The sequence below is a fragment of the Vulpes lagopus genome, chromosome 3, assembly GCF_018345385.1.
Source record: "Vulpes lagopus strain Blue_001 chromosome 3, ASM1834538v1, whole genome shotgun sequence".
In the NCBI taxonomy this organism is placed as follows: Eukaryota; Metazoa; Chordata; class Mammalia; order Carnivora; family Canidae; genus Vulpes; species Vulpes lagopus.
In genome coordinates, this window is record NC_054826.1 from 44,852,094 (window position 1) to 44,871,590 (window position 19,497).

Genomic DNA, 19,497 nt, shown 5'->3' on the forward strand with positions numbered 1-19,497 from the left:
AGTATGAATTAAGAATGAGGAGCCTTGGGCTTGGGCACGAGGGTGAACGGGCCAACGAAATAGAAGCCACTGCATACATCTTACCAGGAGAGTGCTAGCACAGGTGTTCCCCCAGGGCATACCGAGTGGAGTCAAGGCTTAATTGGGAATGTTTCCTGGAGGATATATTTTGAATTGGGAGTCTATGACTACAAGAATCACTGTTTCTCCACCTCATTGTTGTAATTAGTTGTGAAGGGTATTCAAGTAATTTACTACCAATAATTTTTCAAGCAATGAACTTGGGAAATAACTTCTTTTCTGAAGAGAGCAGATGCCAAGTTATTTCCCCAGTCATTCATTTGCAGCCTTGGTTCATTTGCAGCCCAAAGTTCATTCTTCAATTGGGTGGTAATACAGCCAGCACCCCAGGAATTATGCAGGTCTCAGCACAGTACTCATGAGAAAGGGTGTTACCTTTAAAGGTTGAGAGCCACTGCTCTAAGACTACTAATCCATCCAGTGAGGTCCCTGGTCCAAGAAGATCAAGAAAGATAATGTCCAATAGGGCATCCCCACCTACACCGTCCTACAAGCCCTATTCCTTGCCAAGAGACATACTGCCACTGTTTATCTTAATCAGGTATTGCAGTAGACAAGAATGGGCTCATGTACTTTGTCGATGCCACCATGATCCGGAAGGTCGACCAGAATGGAATCATCTCTACCTTGCTGGGCTCCAATGACCTCACTGCTGTCCGGCCACTGAGCTGTGACTCCAGCATGGATGTAGCCCAGGTGGGACTTTCTTATTTCTCATCACTATGCCACCTCTGGTTCTTGGCCTGAAGTCTCACCTGCAAGCCTGTTTGGGTTGAAAGTGAAGTGGGAGGAAGAGATATAGATATGGATTACAGGTTTGTTTGAAGAAGGCTTGAGATGAAGTAGACAGCAAGATGGAATGAGAAATGTCAGATAGGAATGAGAGAGAGTGCAAGAGAAAAAGGAGAGCTGTGGAGGGGGAAGGAGGGAGTTCTGCTCAGAAAGTGGAGCTGGTAACACACTCCAGCCGTGGCAGATTACAGGGTAGGAGTTACTGTGTAATTACCTCTCTTACCCATCATTATTGCAGGTTTGAGAATGAACTATACTGTGTTATATGTCAATCAGAGCTTCCCTGTTAATCTGAAATGATTGCATCCTCACTATATAAACCTTTACTTTGTGCAGTAGTAAACTAAAGCAGAGCCATCTACAATATTCCTTCAAGTGATATTCCTTTAGTATGGGCTCCTTTGGGGGCAGAAAATAGAGGCTCACTCAAATGTATAGCAGGAGAAACTGGATGTTATATGTTTGCCCTTCCTATAAGGGCCTGTTCCACGTTCAGTCTACCTCATTAATTTCATCTCAGATTCCACAGCAAACTGACAACTTGCCACTGAGATTGTTGCTTCAGTTTTGCGGAGAAGGTCCAGTTCATCAAGCAAATGCTCAACTCGTAGTTCAGTAGCCGACCTGTGCATTGGTGGCCCTTGGGTCAGGGCCACCTTCCAAACAGCATGGCTCCTTCTGTGCATTAGATAAAAAGTGCTGCCTCTAAATGAACATAGCCTCTTTAGTGAGCAGAGGATGGGATGGATTAGATTAGCCCCTTGTGCAGTGAATTACCTATACAACTGTACATGATGACTCTGACCTTGTTCCAATCATCTGGGGCTGAGAAAAGCATCATGGGTAGAGCTGGTGACCTACTGTAGCCACAGCAAATGATATAACAGATGCTTGCTACATGGCCTCTTCTTCATTGTGTACACTCGACATGGGCAGTAGGCAAGTGGTTTGATAATGGGCACTTCTCATACAGTGTGGGTAAAAAGTCTTTTTTCCCCAGCTGCGTAAGACCGATATACATGCCCTCCAGTTAAATGTTGGGCATATTAGAGGCTGCTCTTTAATTTGATGCCATGTCATCCACAGGTTCGCCTGGAGTGGCCAACAGACCTTGCCGTCAACCCCATGGACAACTCCCTGTATGTTCTTGAGAACAACGTCATCCTTCGAATCACTGAGAATCACCAAGTCAGCATCATCGCGGGACGCCCCATGCACTGCCAGGTTCCTGGAATTGACTACTCACTCAGCAAACTAGCCATTCACTCTGCTCTGGAGTCAGCCAGTGCCATTGCCATTTCTCACACTGGAGTCCTCTATATCACCGAGACGGATGAGAAGAAGATTAACCGTCTACGCCAGGTAACAACCAATGGGGAGATCTGCCTTTTAGCTGGGGCTGCCTCAGACTGTGACTGCAAAAACGATGTCAACTGCAACTGCTACTCAGGAGATGACGCCTATGCAACTGATGCCATCTTGAATTCCCCATCATCCTTAGCTGTAGCTCCAGATGGAACCATCTACATCGCAGACCTGGGAAATATTCGGATCAGGGCGGTCAGCAAAAACAAGCCTGTTCTTAATGCTTTCAACCAGTATGAGGCTGCATCCCCTGGAGAACAGGAGTTGTATGTTTTCAATGCCGATGGCATCCACCAGTACACTGTGAGCCTGGTGACAGGGGAGTACTTGTACAATTTCACTTATAGTGCCGATAATGATGTCACTGAATTGATTGACAATAATGGGAATTCCCTGAAGATCCGTCGGGACAGTAGTGGCATGCCCCGCCACCTGCTCATGCCTGACAACCAGATCATCACCCTCACAGTGGGCACCAACGGAGGTCTCAAAGTCGTATCCACACAGAACCTGGAGCTTGGTCTCATGACCTATGATGGGAACACTGGCCTTCTAGCTACCAAGAGTGATGAAACAGGATGGACAACCTTCTATGAGTAAGTACATTTGTAAAGTATTTCTCAACATCACCCTACCCTAGCTGGCAGCAGGATTGGCTGTCCACATAGCTTTTGGAATTATTTAGTCACATTGTCTTCCTGACTTAAAAGTCAACTTGTAGCCTCAGGATATTCATGTCCCCTCTCTCCCTGACTCCTGAGTGATTTGCACTATTGGGTCTCTGATATTGAACATCCTCCTTACAGGGGCTGGTGATTCCTTTTGCCTGCTTGCCCTTCCAGTTTCAGGATATTGGACATGCACGGCACCTGGGAGAGCAAGTGCTCATTAACTTTGCTGATTATTCATGTTTGCCATGGGTGCGGAAATTAGAATCTAAAAGGCAAGATCCTGGTGGGACTCCTGTAATTTGCCAGTAGGTCCAGCAACACACTTGATTGCACAGACAGGTAGATAAACTCTGAATTTCCTTCTTAGCAGAAGCAGATCAATAGAGATAAAGTGCTAGGTATATTAAAAGATGTGAGAGCTGGCCATATTTCCCCTAACAATTATCTCATACTTAATAGTCCTGCTGTTTGTTTTGCCAAAAAGCTGTTTTCTATCATTCCTGCAGGCAGCACTTGGTCACACTGCCTGTCACTGCTGCCAGTATTAACCAGTGGGATGCTGGTTGGGGAAAATTGCTAAGGGTGATTCCTTCAGTCACCGCTGAGACTGTGATGGAATTTGCAAGTATCTGACCCTCCTTGATGGTGAAGGATCCGATTAAGCTTGCGTTTGGAGTCCTTGCTTGCTTTCTGTCTAGGTGCTGCTGCTGGCTGAGAACTTAGTAAGGTGGGGAGGCGTTGTTGCAGAGGGAATGGGGGATGAGAGAGAGAACAGAAGACCCATTGTTGATAACTCCTAAATCCAGGAATGTTCACTTCCAGTTGGTAGGCAAATGGGTTTGGGAGAATGAAAAGGAAGCTGTTGCCACCTGCTGGAAATTTCCTGTATTGCAGAATTGCTTTCCCTTGCTCTCTTTTTTCTTTGGGCAAAGCTGTCTTTCTCAGATTTCTGAAGCATCCTAGCATCCTTCAGGGCACTGGGACTTGATCACACTTTACCAGTCAGTGACTCTGTCCCTGAAGGCACCGTCTGAGTGCCATCTTTAGCTCTCACACCAACTTAGGTTAAAACTATACTATAACCCAAATACCTCCTAGATTATCACATTTCCCGCTAGCAGTTCCACGTAAAGATCCAAGTGTATTTCAGGGATAATTTGTTGGCTGACATGATTGAGGACAAAACAGTGTCACTCTCAGGAGGCCAGTCTGAATTAGGCCTGACTTCTTAGAGACCATAATAAAGAAGCTCGGGCTTAGGTGCATCTTGACAGGCTAGCTCTAACTGGGGGAGTATTTTCCAGGAGTTCCTAGTTTAATTTAAAAAAAAAAATACACACACACACATATATATATATATGCAGAATGCTTTTTTTAAAAAGTTCATGAGTTTCATGTAAACCGCTTGATTTTTTTTCTCTCTTGTAGAGCTGCTTTTTTTGATAATGTAGATAAATCCAATTATCACAAATTCTCAATTATAGGAGTTCAAATGCATTAGGTTTTCTTGTTCCTCCTAAAAAGAGGGCTGATTCCTTTTGTTTTGTAGTAGTTTTACACATGGTCAGCTGGGAAAGAGCAGCCTGTCTCCATCCCTGAAAGGCACAGGACTGTACTTAAAATTACAACCACTCCTACATACACACACACACACACACACACACTCTCTCTCTCCCTCCTTTATTTTAATCCTTACCACTTGTTACCATCTGACATACTCTGTATTTTAAATCATGGTTTATTTTTGCCCTGTCCATCATGTACACATCATGGAGGCAGGGATTTTCATCCATAGTCATGTCCCCAGTGCTTTGAACAATGCCTGGCTTATAGTAGGCACTCAGTAAATACTTGCTGAATAAAATGAATCAAAAGCACCCTTTACCCCACATGGGCCAAGGCTGTAGTGGTTCTATTGAGTGGCCTTGAGATCCCATTATTGGAACTCAGAGCTCCTTCCAACTATGTGTAGACTTACTTGCAAAGAAATCTGATTCTGAAGATACTCCACAGGCAAGTAAGCACAGCTGTAGAAAACTTACTGTTCTTTGGAAGTTAAAGAGAAAATGTTTTTCTTCCTGTAGATCCTGAGATCTTGGCCTCAACCCCAATCCTCTGTTCCCCAAAAAGTAGACTCTCCAGTTTCTATTACTGTTCTCATGAAGAAGCACAGCAACCTACACCATCGTACATGTCCAGGTGCACTGGAATTAAAGCTTTGCCTGGATCCCAGATCATGGAACTCCTCATATAGTCTCTGCTTGGCTGCATGAGTTGAGGATATAGTCTGGTACCTAATAGTCCATTAGGCACCACATACACAAACACTTAGAAGTCTTTTATTTTCTAACTTGTTTTTATTGAGGTAAAACTGACATACTCAAGCATATAATGTAATGATTTGATATTTGCATATGTTGTGAAATGATCACCACTATAAGTCTAGTCTACATCCATCATATACAGTTACCAAAAATGTTCTCCTTGTGATGAGAACTTTTAGGATGTATTCTCTTAAAAACTTTCAAATATGCAATACAGTATTATTACCTATCACCATACTGTACATTATATCCCCACAATTTATTTATACATGGAAATTTGTGCCTTTTGACCCCCTTCACCCATTTTACTTATCTCCCATTTCAGGTAACCACCAAGATGTCCTCTGTGTCTATGAACTCAGGGTTTTGTTTGCTTTAAAGATTCCACATATAGGGACTCCTGGGTGGCTCAGCGGTTGAGCGTGATCCCGGTCTGGGGATCGAGTCCACATGGGGCTCCCTCTGGGGAGCCTGCTTCTCCTTCTGTCTATGTCTCTGCTTCTCTCTCTGTCTCTCAGGAGTAAATAAATAAAAATCTTAAAAAAAAGAAAAGATTCCACATATAAGATCATGTGTGGTATTTGTTTCTAACTTATCTCACTTAACATAATGCCCTCGAGTTCCATCCATGTTGTCACAAATTGCAAGATTTCATTTTATGGCCGAGTGGAATTGCTAAGTCATATGGTAGTTTTATTTTCAATTTTTTGAGGAACCTCCTACTGTGTCCCATAATGGCTGCTCTAATTTACATTCCTACCAACAGTGCACAAAGGTTTCCTTTTCTCTACATCTTTGCCAACACTTATTTCTTATCTTGATAACAGACATTCTGATAAGTGTGAGGTAATGCCTCATTATGGTTTTGATTTGCATTTCCCATTGATTGGTGGTGTTGAGCACCTTTTTATATATATGTTGGCCCTTTGTGTGTCTTCTTTATTCAGACTCTGTATATTCTTTAATCCAGTTCACCTTTTTTGCTATTGAATTGAATGAGTTCTTTTTATTTTTTTATATTAACCCTTTATCAGATATATGATTTGCACAAATTTTCTCCCATTCAGTAGGCTGCCTTTGCATTTTGTTGATGGTTTCCTTTACTGTGCAGAAGCTTTTTAGTTTGATGCAGTCCCACTTGTTTATTTTTGCCTTTATTGCCAAATCAAAAATTGACAAGACTGTCAAGAAGATTACCACCTAGGTTTTCTTCTAGTTTTATAGTTTCAGGTCAAGTTAATTTTTGTGTATTGTGTAAATAATGGTCCGGTTTCAGGATTCTGCACATGGCTGTCCAGTTTTCCCAACACCATTTATTGAAGAGACTGTTCTTTCTCTGTTGTATATTCTTGCCTCTGTGGTAAATTAAGTGATCATATACGTATGGGTTATATCTGGGTTCTCAGTTCTGCTCTGTTGATCTGTATGTCTGTTTTTATGTCCATCCGATACTGTTTTGGTTACTATAGCTTTGTAATATATTTTGAAATCAGGGAACATGATGCCTTCAGCTCTACACATCTTTCTCAATATTGTTTTGGCCATGAGGCATCTTCCCTGATTCCATACAAATTTTAGGACTGTTTGTCCTATTTCTGTGAATAATGCCATTGGGATTTTGTTAGGAATTACATTGAATTGTATCGACATTGTAATTTCTCCAGTCCATGAACATCTTTCATCAATGTCTTGTAGCTTTTTGTGTAAGAAGTCTTTTACCTTCTTGGCTAAAATTTTTACTAGGCTTTTTTTATTTTTATTTTTTTGATGCAATCATAAATGGGATTGTCTTTCAGCTAGTTTGTTACTAGCATATAGAAACACAACAGATTTTTATAAATTGATTTTTGTATCCTGCAACTTTACTGAATTTATTGGTTCTAACAGTTTTTAGGTTAAGTCTTTAGTTTTCTATATGTAATATATCATCTGCAAATAATGACAGTTTTAATTTTGATTTGGATGCATTTCTTTTGCTTCCTTAATTGTTCTGAAAGCTTTCAAGTTTGATGTTAGCTGTGGAACGTTCATATATGGCCTTTTTATGTTGAAGTACATTGCCTCTTTACCCACTTTATCATTAACAGATGTTGAAATTTGTCAGATCCTTTTCCTGCATCTGTTGAACCATCCTTGCATCCATGGAATAAATCCCATTTTAAATATACTGTTGAATATGATTTTCTACATTTAATTTAAATATGAATATGATTTGAGTATTTTTGCATTTACATTCATCAGAGATATTGGTCTATAATTTTCTTTTTGTGTGGTGTCCTTGTCTTGTTTTGGTAGCAGATTAATGCTGGCCTCATAAAATGGGTTTGGAATAGTTCCCCTCCTCTTCTATTTATTGGAAGAGTTTGAGAAGGATTGCTATTAATAAGTCTTTGAATGTTTGGTAGCATTCACCAGTGAAGCCATCTGGCCCTATAGTTTTGTTTGTTGGAATGCTTTTGATTACTGATTGAAACTCCTTAGTAGTAATCTCTTATGATCCTTTGTATTTCTGTGGTATCAGTAGTAACATCTCTTCTTTCATTTCTGATTTTATTTGCATCCTGTCATCTTTTCTTCTTGGTGAATCTAGCTAAGGGTTGTCAATTTTATCTCTTAAAAAACCAACTCTTAGTCTCATTGATCTTTTGTCTTTTTACTCTCTAATTCATTTAAATACCTTTTGTTTCTAGTCATAAAACACAAAAGTAAGGCATATTGGTTAGAAATAATTCCTAAAATATGGGAACACACAAAACACATTGTGTGACCCATTGTGTGATTTGACAAAACACATGCAGAAAAACTATCCTTAATGTTGAGATATCTATATTTTGAGAAAATTAATTCTACATAGACTCATTTTTCACCCCTGTATACTATCAGGGGAATATATTTTTCTGCTCCACTCTTTCTATTCAATAATATATACATGTTTTCATTCCAATAGATAGAAATCACTGTCCTCAACTTTGATGGCTTTAGAGGTTTTTACTTCATGGATAAATCCTTATTTAACAAATCTTTGATGAGTAATCATTTAGGTTATTCTAATTTGTCACTATTAGTAACTAACATCTTTGTTTACCTAAGAGGCAGTTTCCTTAATGGATAAGACGACAAAAGGGAGTCCCTTTGACCTGGAGGGCCTGACTCCCATCTGTGTTTACCTGGAAAATTCTGGTGGTATAACCCACCTATTGCCTAGAGCCCTGGGCAAATGATTTGGCTAGAGCCAAAAGCTGGGCTCCCTGTTCAGAGTCCTCCCCCTTCCCACCACCTTTGACCAACTGATCATGCAACTTAATGTGGTTCTGCTCTCAGCCTTCAAACATCCCCAGAAGCAAAATTTCTTACCATGTTTTCTCCAATCACTTACCATGTCTGCATTCCTTTATTCTAAAACCATTTATCAAGCACCATCTATATTTGCTTTTGTAGTCCTAAGAAACAAAGTCAAATAAGCCACAATGGCTCTGTTCACTAGCTGTCCCACACCCACATGCTGTACAAGCTTCAATTTCTATCATTCAGAACCCACCAACTTTGTCTTTATCCCCAGTCCAGGGGGAGTCACATGTAGAGCTCAAGCAAACTACTTTCTTTGCTTCACCTTCCTCCCCTTTCTAGTAACATCTCATCTGGGAAAGCTCAAAGGCTTCTACATCCAGACCTTAAAGGGCCTAAGCTTTCTACTCAAAATGGATCTTCCAGAGTGGGAAAATGTTCTACCGAGTGGAACAGCAAGACTTTTTGCTAAAGGAAGTGGAAAAAATAACTGCACAGTTATTTTAAGAAGAGGATAAAGATGATTTACATGAAGGAGAAGGGCCCAATATCAGGCAACTTTCTAGGATCAGAACTTGATCACCGGTATACCTAAACTTCAGTGCTCAAGTCAAGTCATTGGGAAAATGGTCTAAGGTGGCTGCCTGGGGAGCTGTGGTTTAGGGCTATAAACCCAGAGAAAGAGGTATAGGCAGCCAAACCTACTATGCTTGAGCCAAGGCATGGAGGTGGCGCTTGGCCCAGGGTGACTGTCCAGAGGACTATGAGTATAGAAGAGCAAGGACATAGATGGTCTCCAATGCCAGGTCTTGCTAATGGTACCATGGAGCCTCAGTGTGATATACTACCCAGCCACTCCACCTTCCAGTCTCTCTGGCCCTTGTGTAGTTCTAGGTGGTGGGAAAGGCTTCAGCTCTAATAAGTGTGCTCCTAAACCAGTGTGTCTGTCCTCCAGCTATGACCATGAGGGCCGCCTGACCAATGTGACACGCCCCACGGGGGTGGTGACCAGTCTGCACCGGGAAATGGAGAAGTCTATCACCATTGACATTGAGAATTCCAACCGTGATGACGACGTCACTGTCATTACCAATCTGTCTTCAGTAGAGGCCTCCTACACAGTGGTACAAGGTGAGCTCCCTTCCCACTAAACTCACCCACAGACCCCAAGTAAGACTCGGAAGACTTTCAGAGACTAGAGACGCCCATTAGCTTGCTATTTGAGTCGAGTGTCCACAGCAAACAAATTCTACAAGAGGTCAGTCTTGTAGAAAATGGCTTAATCAGATTCAGGAGAATGTCATCTATACTAAACGAAATGTCTAGAGATTTGGGGATGTCTATATATTTATCTGAAAATGTCAGTTGTCAGCCCCACTTGCTCTTACCTCTCCATCTTTAGCACTCCCCACTAACCCAATACACACAGTTACCTTCTCAAAGGTTATTTATCCCCTTGGGTTCACCTCTGCCTTTTTTGGTGCCATTCTGATCCTTCTTCCAAGTACTTGTTTGTTGAGTTGATTGTCCTGGAATCAGAGCCCTTTAGCAATCTCTTGCCAAGACTGGGATCTCAGAGGTTTCTGACCACCCCATAGTTACTAGTACTGTTTGACATGACACACAGTCCAGGACAAGCACAGGAGCTGGCAAGAAAGGGAATTGCGCAGATTAATTTTTCTTTTAATTAAGATATAATGTCAGTGGGCTAGCCCGTTGTCAGAGGATAAAAGTGTCCTCTCAGTAGATAAATGGTGACATTTCTGGACTATTATCCCACGACAGAGCCTGTTTCAATGACTCTATTTCTGCTCTGCCAAATGATTAATGATGTAGATTCTGTCTTTCTGCATGATGGCTGCAGTTGCAGGAGTGACAGATACACATTTGCTCAGTATCCCAAAAGCCAGCGTCTCAGAAGCCAGCCCAGCTGGACTCCTTTGCCCAAATAATCAGGAAGCAATATATCTATAAAAGGAGTTTCGGATTCACATTTCCTTCCTGGAACTTTTCGATAAGGAAAAAGGTCAGAAGTCTGATTGACTAGTGTAGATTCCCTTTGGGAAGATAAATGCATGTTATCAGCACCCACTAGCTCAGTCTACCTTATGCTGTTTGAATCTCTTCAGAGTTTTCTTGAGTAGAGGTGGCATCATAGTGGAGTCAGCAGCAGAAGCATGAGGGGCAGGAAGGTTGCTTTTTCTCTTGATCTGATTTGTAGCTAGCCCATCAACTTCAGGTGAGATGGCAGTAGGCAAAAGGAAAAAAAAAATTAGTCTTTCTTTTCCCATTTAAGCTAAAATATATATATGTTAAAAATTAGAGATTTGATTGACACAAATTGTGTAGGCAATAGACATCTTTAAAGGTACTATTAATAGTCTTCAGTGAGTAAAAGAAAAATATCACAGCATAATTATTTCTGGAGTGCCACATATTAATAATGTTTTTCTTTCCACGGATCAGTAGCATCTCTGCTACTCACCTTAACATTGTATGTGTGCTAATTGAAGGCAGCCTTACACTGACAGCTGCAAAGTACCATGGAAACCTATAAAAATAGGGGTTCTGTTCTCTTATGACTAATAGAGTGGATAATTTCTTTCCCTACCCCCACCCCCACTTACATTTCTCCAGATCAAGTGCGGAACAGCTACCAGCTCTGTAATAATGGTACCCTGCGGGTGATGTATGCCAATGGGATGGGTGTCAGCTTCCACAGCGAGCCCCACGTCCTAGCAGGCACCATCACCCCCACGATTGGGCGCTGCAACATCTCCCTGCCCATGGAAAACGGCCTAAACTCCATTGAGTGGCGCCTAAGAAAGGAACAGATTAAAGGCAAAGTCACCATCTTTGGCAGGAAGCTCCGGGTAAGTGGTTCCACCCAATCTATCACCTCAAAGTGGTAGGGGATACACCCTTTCCTCAAGAGTTGAGGAAATTGCCCAGGCCCCAAGCCTCCATTACTCCTTTCTTCCCTGGAAAAGATGAGTCTTTCCCTCAGAAGATAGAATCCATATCCCTCTGGGGGGGGGGGGGGGGAAGGAAGATAAAAAAATGGAAATTTACCTTACACCCTAGCGAGGGACAGCTTCAGTCTTCTTATCACACTTGCCATCTTCTCCCTCAGCTTTCACTCTTTGACCAATTTGGCAAACAACTTAGTGCCTGGTGCCTACTGTGTACTGAGTAATTTGATGAATACTGGAAAAACAAAAATCTTTAAAATCTTATAATGTACTCTTTACACTCAATGAGTTAACAGTCCAGTAGAATATATAGATGCAGAATAATTCAATGGGTTAAGTGAGAGGAGCATCCAGGACCTGATAGAATCACAGAGGAGATATCAGCCAGCCTAAAGCAATAAGGGAAGGCTTCCCAAGAGAAAATCACAAGCAACCCACTGTAGAAAGTTTTAACCAACCATAGCTTCCCCAGACTAGGCAGCTTACCAACAAATTACATCTTTTAAAAACTAACACACAAAACTCATTGAGGACTTTCATGATGCAAGCACCGTTAAATGCTTTACTTATTTTCAACAGCCCCATGGGGGTACTTACCTCTGTTTTTCAGATGAGGAAACACAGGTTCTGGGAAGCTACATAACCTGTGCAAAGGCACCCTGGCTAGAAAATGGCATAGCCAGGACTTGGTCCCAGTTCCATCTTTGTGTCTGGCTCACTTGCCAATATCCTTAACCACCAAGCCCACAGCTACCAGATTAAATTCTCAGTCATCCAGATAATCTGATTCCTGCCGTAGTCACTTATCTGGCATGAGGAGGGACTGATTCTTAATATCATGCTAACCCCTTTCCCCATGGCATGAAATAATTCTAGGGATCCCAGTCCTCATTAAATTCGGCACGTATTTACTGAACGCCTACTACAAGCTAGGCACTGGGGATCTACATGGCACACCAAGCAAAATCCTTACCCTCTTGCAGTTACAGTCAGGGAGTGGGGGTGGTAAATGGGGGAGATAGGGACAGGAGGGGCAGATAGTCAGTATACTAATAAATAAAGTAACTGCAGATTAAGATAAGCACTGGGAAGAGAATAAACAATGGAGCACAGCCGAGTTCAACTACTACTTTGGAATCACAACGCTTGAGTAGTAACTTTGGCCTCTTACTGCATTGAAATCTACCCAGGGGACACTACCTCTTGGCAGGGCCAGACCACTCCATATTAAGGTTCTGCTTTTGTCTAGTTGGAGCTTCATTCCTCACATTAGGTTATCAGCAGTCTCCCATGTTTTTCTTCCTGTGCTGGTATCTGCAAAGTTGCAAACGGCAGTATCTTCCTAAAGACAAAAATGAAATGAGATTAGTAGCTAAATCCTTAATGACTGGATTTCAGGGCTGTATAATTGATTTTTGATATGCTGCACTGTAGAAGTTGATTATAAGTAGTAATCGTGCCTTTTCTCTGATAAATCAGTTATGCATTTTGACTAAGTTTTCAAAATAAAGATAAATGTGGCCCTAAAATAAAATGGTTATAATCCCAACTCTGAATATTAAAAATCTTAATAATGATACTTGTGGTAATTAGCAGAAGTTAGGCACGCAAGTCTTATAACTGAATTTCTGCCAGGGTTAGATTTGCTGGCATCATGTTTATGCAAATCAAAACACAGCTTTATCTATCAACACCTCAACATTTAATTGTCTGGTGTTAGTTCCTGTAACAATAATCACATATCCATTTAGCTCTCTTAAATGAAAATCACTATGAGATTATAACAGGTTGAGTGGACTGAAAATGTAATTTGAAAATGAGGGAGAAAGCCTGGAATTTATTTGCATCTCATTTATTTTAATTCAATTCATAAATTGTTTAGTGAATGAAATAAAAGCAACTCTTGGAAATTGCAGGGGAGCAATTGAAAGAAGGTATAAAAGAAAGATGGAGCATGATGTGGATTAAGAGAACCAGGGAGTGTCCTTTTAGTCAGGCTCTTCGCGAGCCTAGGGCAGGGAAGTTTGCAGTTTCAAATCAAAGGTACCTTGGCCCACACAAGGCAAGCAGGCTCTTCTCTCCTTACCTCCAGTCCTAACGTTCTTTTCACTCTATCTTGAATTCCATTGTCAAATGGGGCCCTGAAATTTTTCATTCATTCGTTCAGAAGATTACTAGAATGGAGTCTTAGCAGAATGCTGCATTTTACAACTATAATCATTTTCCTGTGTATAACTAACTCATTTCTTTTTAATTTTCTCTTTAAGTCTCTTCTGTTTTGGGCTGCAAATTAAAGCAATATTATAATTAAAAAAAAAAAAAACATGTTTGCTAAGTGCTGACTATATGCCAAGCGCCATGGAGTAGACTAGAGAAAGAAAACTAAATCCTTGCCAGCAAGAAGTTTGCATTCCAGTGGAGAAGACAATGTGAATAGTGTGGTATAAGCTGTAATACAAGCAATGTCACAAGGAAAGCAATAGCTCGTTGCATCAGAAAAGGATGGACTGAGGCCAGATAACAAATAGGACCTCCAATCTCAGGAGCCAACCACATCACGGTCCCAATAATGAAAGGAAGCTTGTCCTAGGGGTGACTCACTGAACTTGCTGTCTTGTGATCCCACCACAGGAGGCAAGTGACCTTTAACGTTGCTCTGGAAGGACAAGGGGCTGAATGAGCAGAGCTCATTTCACCCACCCCAGTGAGAACACTTCAACTGAACTGCAAGAAAGCCTAGGAAGTGTTGTCTTTCTTGAATGGCTAAGGGAGAAAAAAAAATGAAAGAGTTGGTGAACACATAGCAAGGTCTCTGCCATCTCTATCAGGATGAGCTTCACAGAAGAATTGGAATCAGTTCTGAAGAGCAGTAGGAATTAGCCCAGCAAAGATATGGGGAAGGGGTGACCAGACCAAAAGTGCTGCCTGTGAAAGAGAGGTCAAAAAAGGGGAAGAGCATTTCAAGAAACCTTAACTCAGTTTGGCCAGAGGGAAGGGGAAAGTGTTACACTGTGGTACAAAGAATACATTGGCCAGAGGCAGCACATGGAACGGAATATTTTGCTAGGCTGACATTTATCCAGAGGACTGTGGGGAACTCTTCCAGGGTTTAATTAGCAGAGTGATGTGTTGGGATGTGTCGTCTTAGAAGACCTCTCAAGCTTTCTCAGGTGTGGAGGAAGATAGATTAGAAGGGGACAAGATAGGAAGAGAGGGACAGCATAGAAGCAACTGCAGTAATCCAAACAAATAACTAAATCACTAAAAGTAAAGAAAGAAAAGAGGGGGAGACATTTAGTACACATAATTAACAGGATTTGACAAGTAGCAGAGTTGCTGTATCATGCTCGCTTTCAAGGCTTCCTCTCGATAACCATATGGATTGGGAAACTGAGTGGCTATCTAGAATTTGTGAACTGGCATGCCAGGCTCTGTGAAGGAGAGAGGCTGGGGACTGAACCCCAAGACAGAGATGTGACATTCTGGTAGCCCCAGCCCTGCCTCTTGGAATGGGGAAGAAACTGTTGCTCCTTCGTTAAAAGTAGGGAATTTGTAGAGAATCTATGGTGCAGTAACGGAGGGTATCAAGCACTGAAGCAAACAGATCTACCTTTCTCAGGGACTGTCCAGCTCCTAGGAGTCTGGCTAAAGGAGTGATGTGAGGACCCTAGGCTCTGAGCTTCCCTAGAATTCAGAGGAAACCAAAAATCGCAATGAAGCTACCATGATAGACCAGTGCCCAGTGAAATTCTAAGCCACCTAAGTAGCTCTTTTTTTCAGCAACCCAGTCAGGGTCATCTCTTGGGTGAGGAAAGTGTCAGTGACATTTCCATATAGGTTGGTGAAATGTAAGATGGTGAATGGGTAGACCATCAAAGAACCATATCCTTCCACCAAAAGCTTTATGATGCTTCAGCAAAACTTAGAGTATTAGTCCCTTCTTCTTTGCCCAAACTCAATGTGAGAATAATTTTCATTTTGTCTCCCAAGAACATCTCAAGGAATCTCATTTGAAAGAGTCTTTTCCACTCCACTCCTTTCTCTGTTCTCTCGGGCCTTTCAAAAACACACGGAACAGTTGCAACAGGGCATCTGTAAGCTCCATAAGCACAGGAACCACCTCACCACTATGTCCCTGGTGACAAGTGCCATGTGGTAAGCACTCAGACAACAAGTGAGGAAGGAAGAAGTGATGACCATGCCTCCTGAGGGCTCCTTCTTAGAAGGTGCATATGTGTGAATTCTGCTCCCCCAACTCACCCAAAGCAGGAATGAGTTCACAAGCACATTTCCCCTATATCTGTCAGGAATCTTTCTATTGCAAAAGATAGGAAGCCCACTCAAACTAGAGTAATAAAAAAGGGCATTCATTGTCTTGCCTAATGGACCCCCACAAGCCCAAATGATGTCATCAGGCTGGCATCTCCCTCTCTTTTTCTGTCTTTCTCATGGTCCCCTTCCATCCCCCAGCATTATTTCTCTTGGCAGTTGGCCTCATTTTCTTCCACAGTAGACCAGTGACCTCTTCACACTGGGGAGTCAGAGTTGGCCAAAGGTGACTTCAGGCTGACATCAGCTTAGCTTAGTGAACATAGAGGAAAGGATCTCCCACAGCATTTATACTTAAAAACAAAATCACCTCAGGTGACTGACCTAGCACAGATCTATGATCAGCCAGTATTAGGTCACATGTGGACACATGTACCTTGTGTACATGATCACCTAAACGTGGGAAGCCATACAGAAAGAGGATGCTACACCCAAAGAAGGAAGGAATAGGTTAAATCACAAACATGCACACACACACACACACCCCAGATATATTCCACATTCTCCATCCCTCCAGAGACTGATCATAAGGCAAACTCCTGGCCTTGAGGATCTGTTTATGTATCATCCTCCCTCACTTTCACCTTCCACCTTCCCCACCAGCAAGTCTTCTTTCTAGATTTTTTTGGGAGAGCAGAAACCAGCCCCTTCTACTGAGATTTAAAACTACTGCTCCTTCCTGAAATGGATTCAGTGCATGATTGTCTCTGAACAGGAAGCATACAACCACCCTCCAGGATATTTCCTCTTGATTATGATTTACACAGAGATTGCAGAAGCAAGAAACAACTACATGTGTAGGCAGCAGAACAAAAGAAAAACCACTTCCAAGATATCTTCCATCATGATATTGGCATTAGTATCCTTCCCCAGAAGAGGTAGGAGTTAGTAATTTTGTTGAGGTTTCTATAGGATTAATATGACATTGCAATTACACACTGCTTTGTGTTAGTTTTACCTTTGTGGCAAATGACATTGACACAGGAGTGAGGTGGGAGGCAGCTGTACATGCAAACACACACGTGTGAACTCAGTTCTGCATGAGGCCCACTCAAGTAGCTCTGCTAATATTCACAGTTACCATGAAAGTGTGAATTTTACCAGCCCCTTCCTGCCAGTGTTTTCACTCTGCACCAATATTTTATGTTTCAAACATCTATGCGTCGGCACTGTATGACTCACTCAGTGTATACTGGTGAACAAAACAGACAAGACTCAGTGTTATATTATGAGCAGTGCTTGTGCAGACAGGACTTGTAATAAATTTAATATCAGCTTAAATAATATATCATTAGAAGGGCAAGCCTCTGCAAACGCATTAAGCAATGTGTTCCCCAAGCAAGTATTACTTTTGGCTGACTTGCTATTTTGGAAGGTATGGTGGAAAAGTGGAAAGACCCTGTGCCATAGCAAAGAGAAACAGATAATAATCAAATAAATGGACATATAATATAAAGAAATTGTGATGGGAGCCATGAAGAAAAATACAGGGTGCAGATAAAAGGGAATATCTGATTTAGGTTAGGCCACTCTAAGAAAATAGACATTTGAGTTGAGAACTGAAGAGTAGGAATTTTCCAGACATGTGATGGGACGCAAGCCTCCTATGCTAGTGTATCAGCATGTGCAAATGCCCTGAAGCAGAAGAGACCGTTGCTTATATCCTAAGCAGGAGAGCTAGTGTGGCTGGAGCAAACTAACTGGGGGCAGGGTCAAGGAGAAAGGCCCTTAGTGACCCTGGGAAGGATCTTAGAAATATGCAAGTCCTCCCCAGATGGACACATTGGCGAATGCAAAGGAGCATTCATCTGCAGACTATCTACCTTCCTTCTCAGAGGCTGAAGATGTGCAACATACTTGGATTCTGGAAAGTTCAGGTTGAGAGGTGACTAGTACAAGCCTGTTCAGGTCATCCAGGCTGAGCCTACATACCAGATGCCTCTCTTGTCTGCCATATCTGTACCAACAGACCACCCACCTCTATTAGAATATTCCCACAGCATCTGAAATGAAGTTGTCTGCCTGAGCAGGGCCTTTGCTTACTACTCAAGCTTTCACTTGCTGACCTCCTCATCTGGAATATTCTCCCCAACTCTTCTCACCCTCACTTGTAAAGTCTTAGTCATCTTTGAAGCTCCCACTGAGATAGCACTTCCTCTAGGAAACAGTCCTTGTGAGCCTAGTCCTAAGTGTCCTTCCTCCTTCCCGTAGTTTCTTCCCTGTGTTTACTCTCATTATAGCTCTAATGTTTTCACTGTTGGCTCATGTGTCTTTACCCTCCTCTGTAACTTCCATAAGAGCAAGGACCATAAATGTCTTGCTCTTTTCTTAAAAAAAAGATTTTATTTATTCATGAGAGACAGAGAGAGAGAGAGAGAGAGACATAGGCAGAGGAAGAATCAGGCTCCCTGCAGGAACCCTGATGCAGGACTCGATCCTGGGACCCTGGGATCATGCCCTGAGCCAAAGGCACTCAACCACTGAACTACCTTGCTCTGTCCTAAGTGCTGATCACAGTAGCAAGCATATAGTAAGTGCTCAGTAAATATTTAGTGAATGAATGAATGGGATTTTAGGTTGATGTCATGAAAATCCACTCTTTCCAACCTCTATTAATTCCAGGTTTGGGGAGCCTCCCAGAATGACTCTAAATGCTCTTTAGAATGAAGTCCATTATTTGGAGATCACAGATGTCCCAGTTATATTCTCTCTTCCCAGTTTTCCATATTAGAACATTAGATCATCAGAATTGCCATGGTTCTTATAGTGGGTATGATTCAACCCCCTTATTCACTAATATTTGCTGAGTACCAAGCACTTTCAAAAATAATATGGACACTAAGAAAAATACAGTCCCCACCTATCAGAAGCTCACAGGCCATTATAGATAAGGAAACTGAGGTATTAAAGGTAAAAGACTGCTTTGCAGTGACTGACAAAGCTAATCAGTGTCAAAACTGCAACTCAAATTCAGATCTTTCCACCTTTCTATTTCACCATCATCCAAAACAGCAAGTCATCCAAAAAATAATGTTTGCTTAGGGAATACATTATTTAATGTGTTTGCAGAAGCTTACCCTTCTAATTATGCATTATTTAAGCTAATATTAAATTTATAGCAAGTTGTTTTGTCTGCACAAGCACTGATCCCAATGTAGCATTGAGTCTTGTTGTATGGCAACTGGAGAGAGCTGCTTTATAAATCCCAGAGGACTGACCCAGGAAGGAAATGAAGATGTCATCTAGCCCTGGCTTTCCCTCTGGGTAGGTGAATACCTAAACTCTCTAAGGCAGGAATTCAGTTTTTCAATATCTCCAGCCATGGAAAATCTCATGCCCTCCCTCCTTCACCTTTTTGGGGTTTCCCACACTCCAAACATGACAGGCAAAATATTCCTCAGTAAGCTTCACTGAAGCCTCTCCTGCTGTGCTCCAATGCCTTTTCCTGGAGGGGATCCAGCCCGGTGTTAATTTCCTCCTTCATGTTTCTCAAATCACCAGCTCCCGTCATTGCCCCTCGAGCTAAGTTAGAGTCACTGGTTATGGGCCCAGCAGGGCCGTTTTGACGACAGCGTTTCCTTTTCTCAGGGTTTTTTACGAGCTTCCTTGTGACAGGCCTGTGCTTGGTGAGATCAAAACATTCTGGGGGGAGATTCCATAGGGGAAACTACTTCCCAA

General features: G+C 42.0%; 1 protein-coding gene across 22 annotated transcripts in view; it reads left to right on the forward strand.

Moving 5' to 3' along the window:
• Positions 1 to 19,497, forward strand: part of TENM2 (teneurin transmembrane protein 2) — a 3,550,639-nt gene that overhangs the window by 3,489,771 nt on the left and 41,371 nt on the right. For all 22 annotated transcript variants that reach the window (XM_041750467.1, XM_041750468.1, XM_041750477.1 and 19 more), the window contains 4 exons: positions 623 to 777; positions 1,960 to 2,834; positions 9,474 to 9,649; positions 11,156 to 11,391. In XM_041750467.1, the coding sequence (XP_041606401.1) occupies positions 623 to 777; positions 1,960 to 2,834; positions 9,474 to 9,649; positions 11,156 to 11,391 (1,442 nt within the window). The remainder of the gene's footprint in view (positions 1 to 622; positions 778 to 1,959; positions 2,835 to 9,473; positions 9,650 to 11,155; positions 11,392 to 19,497) is intronic.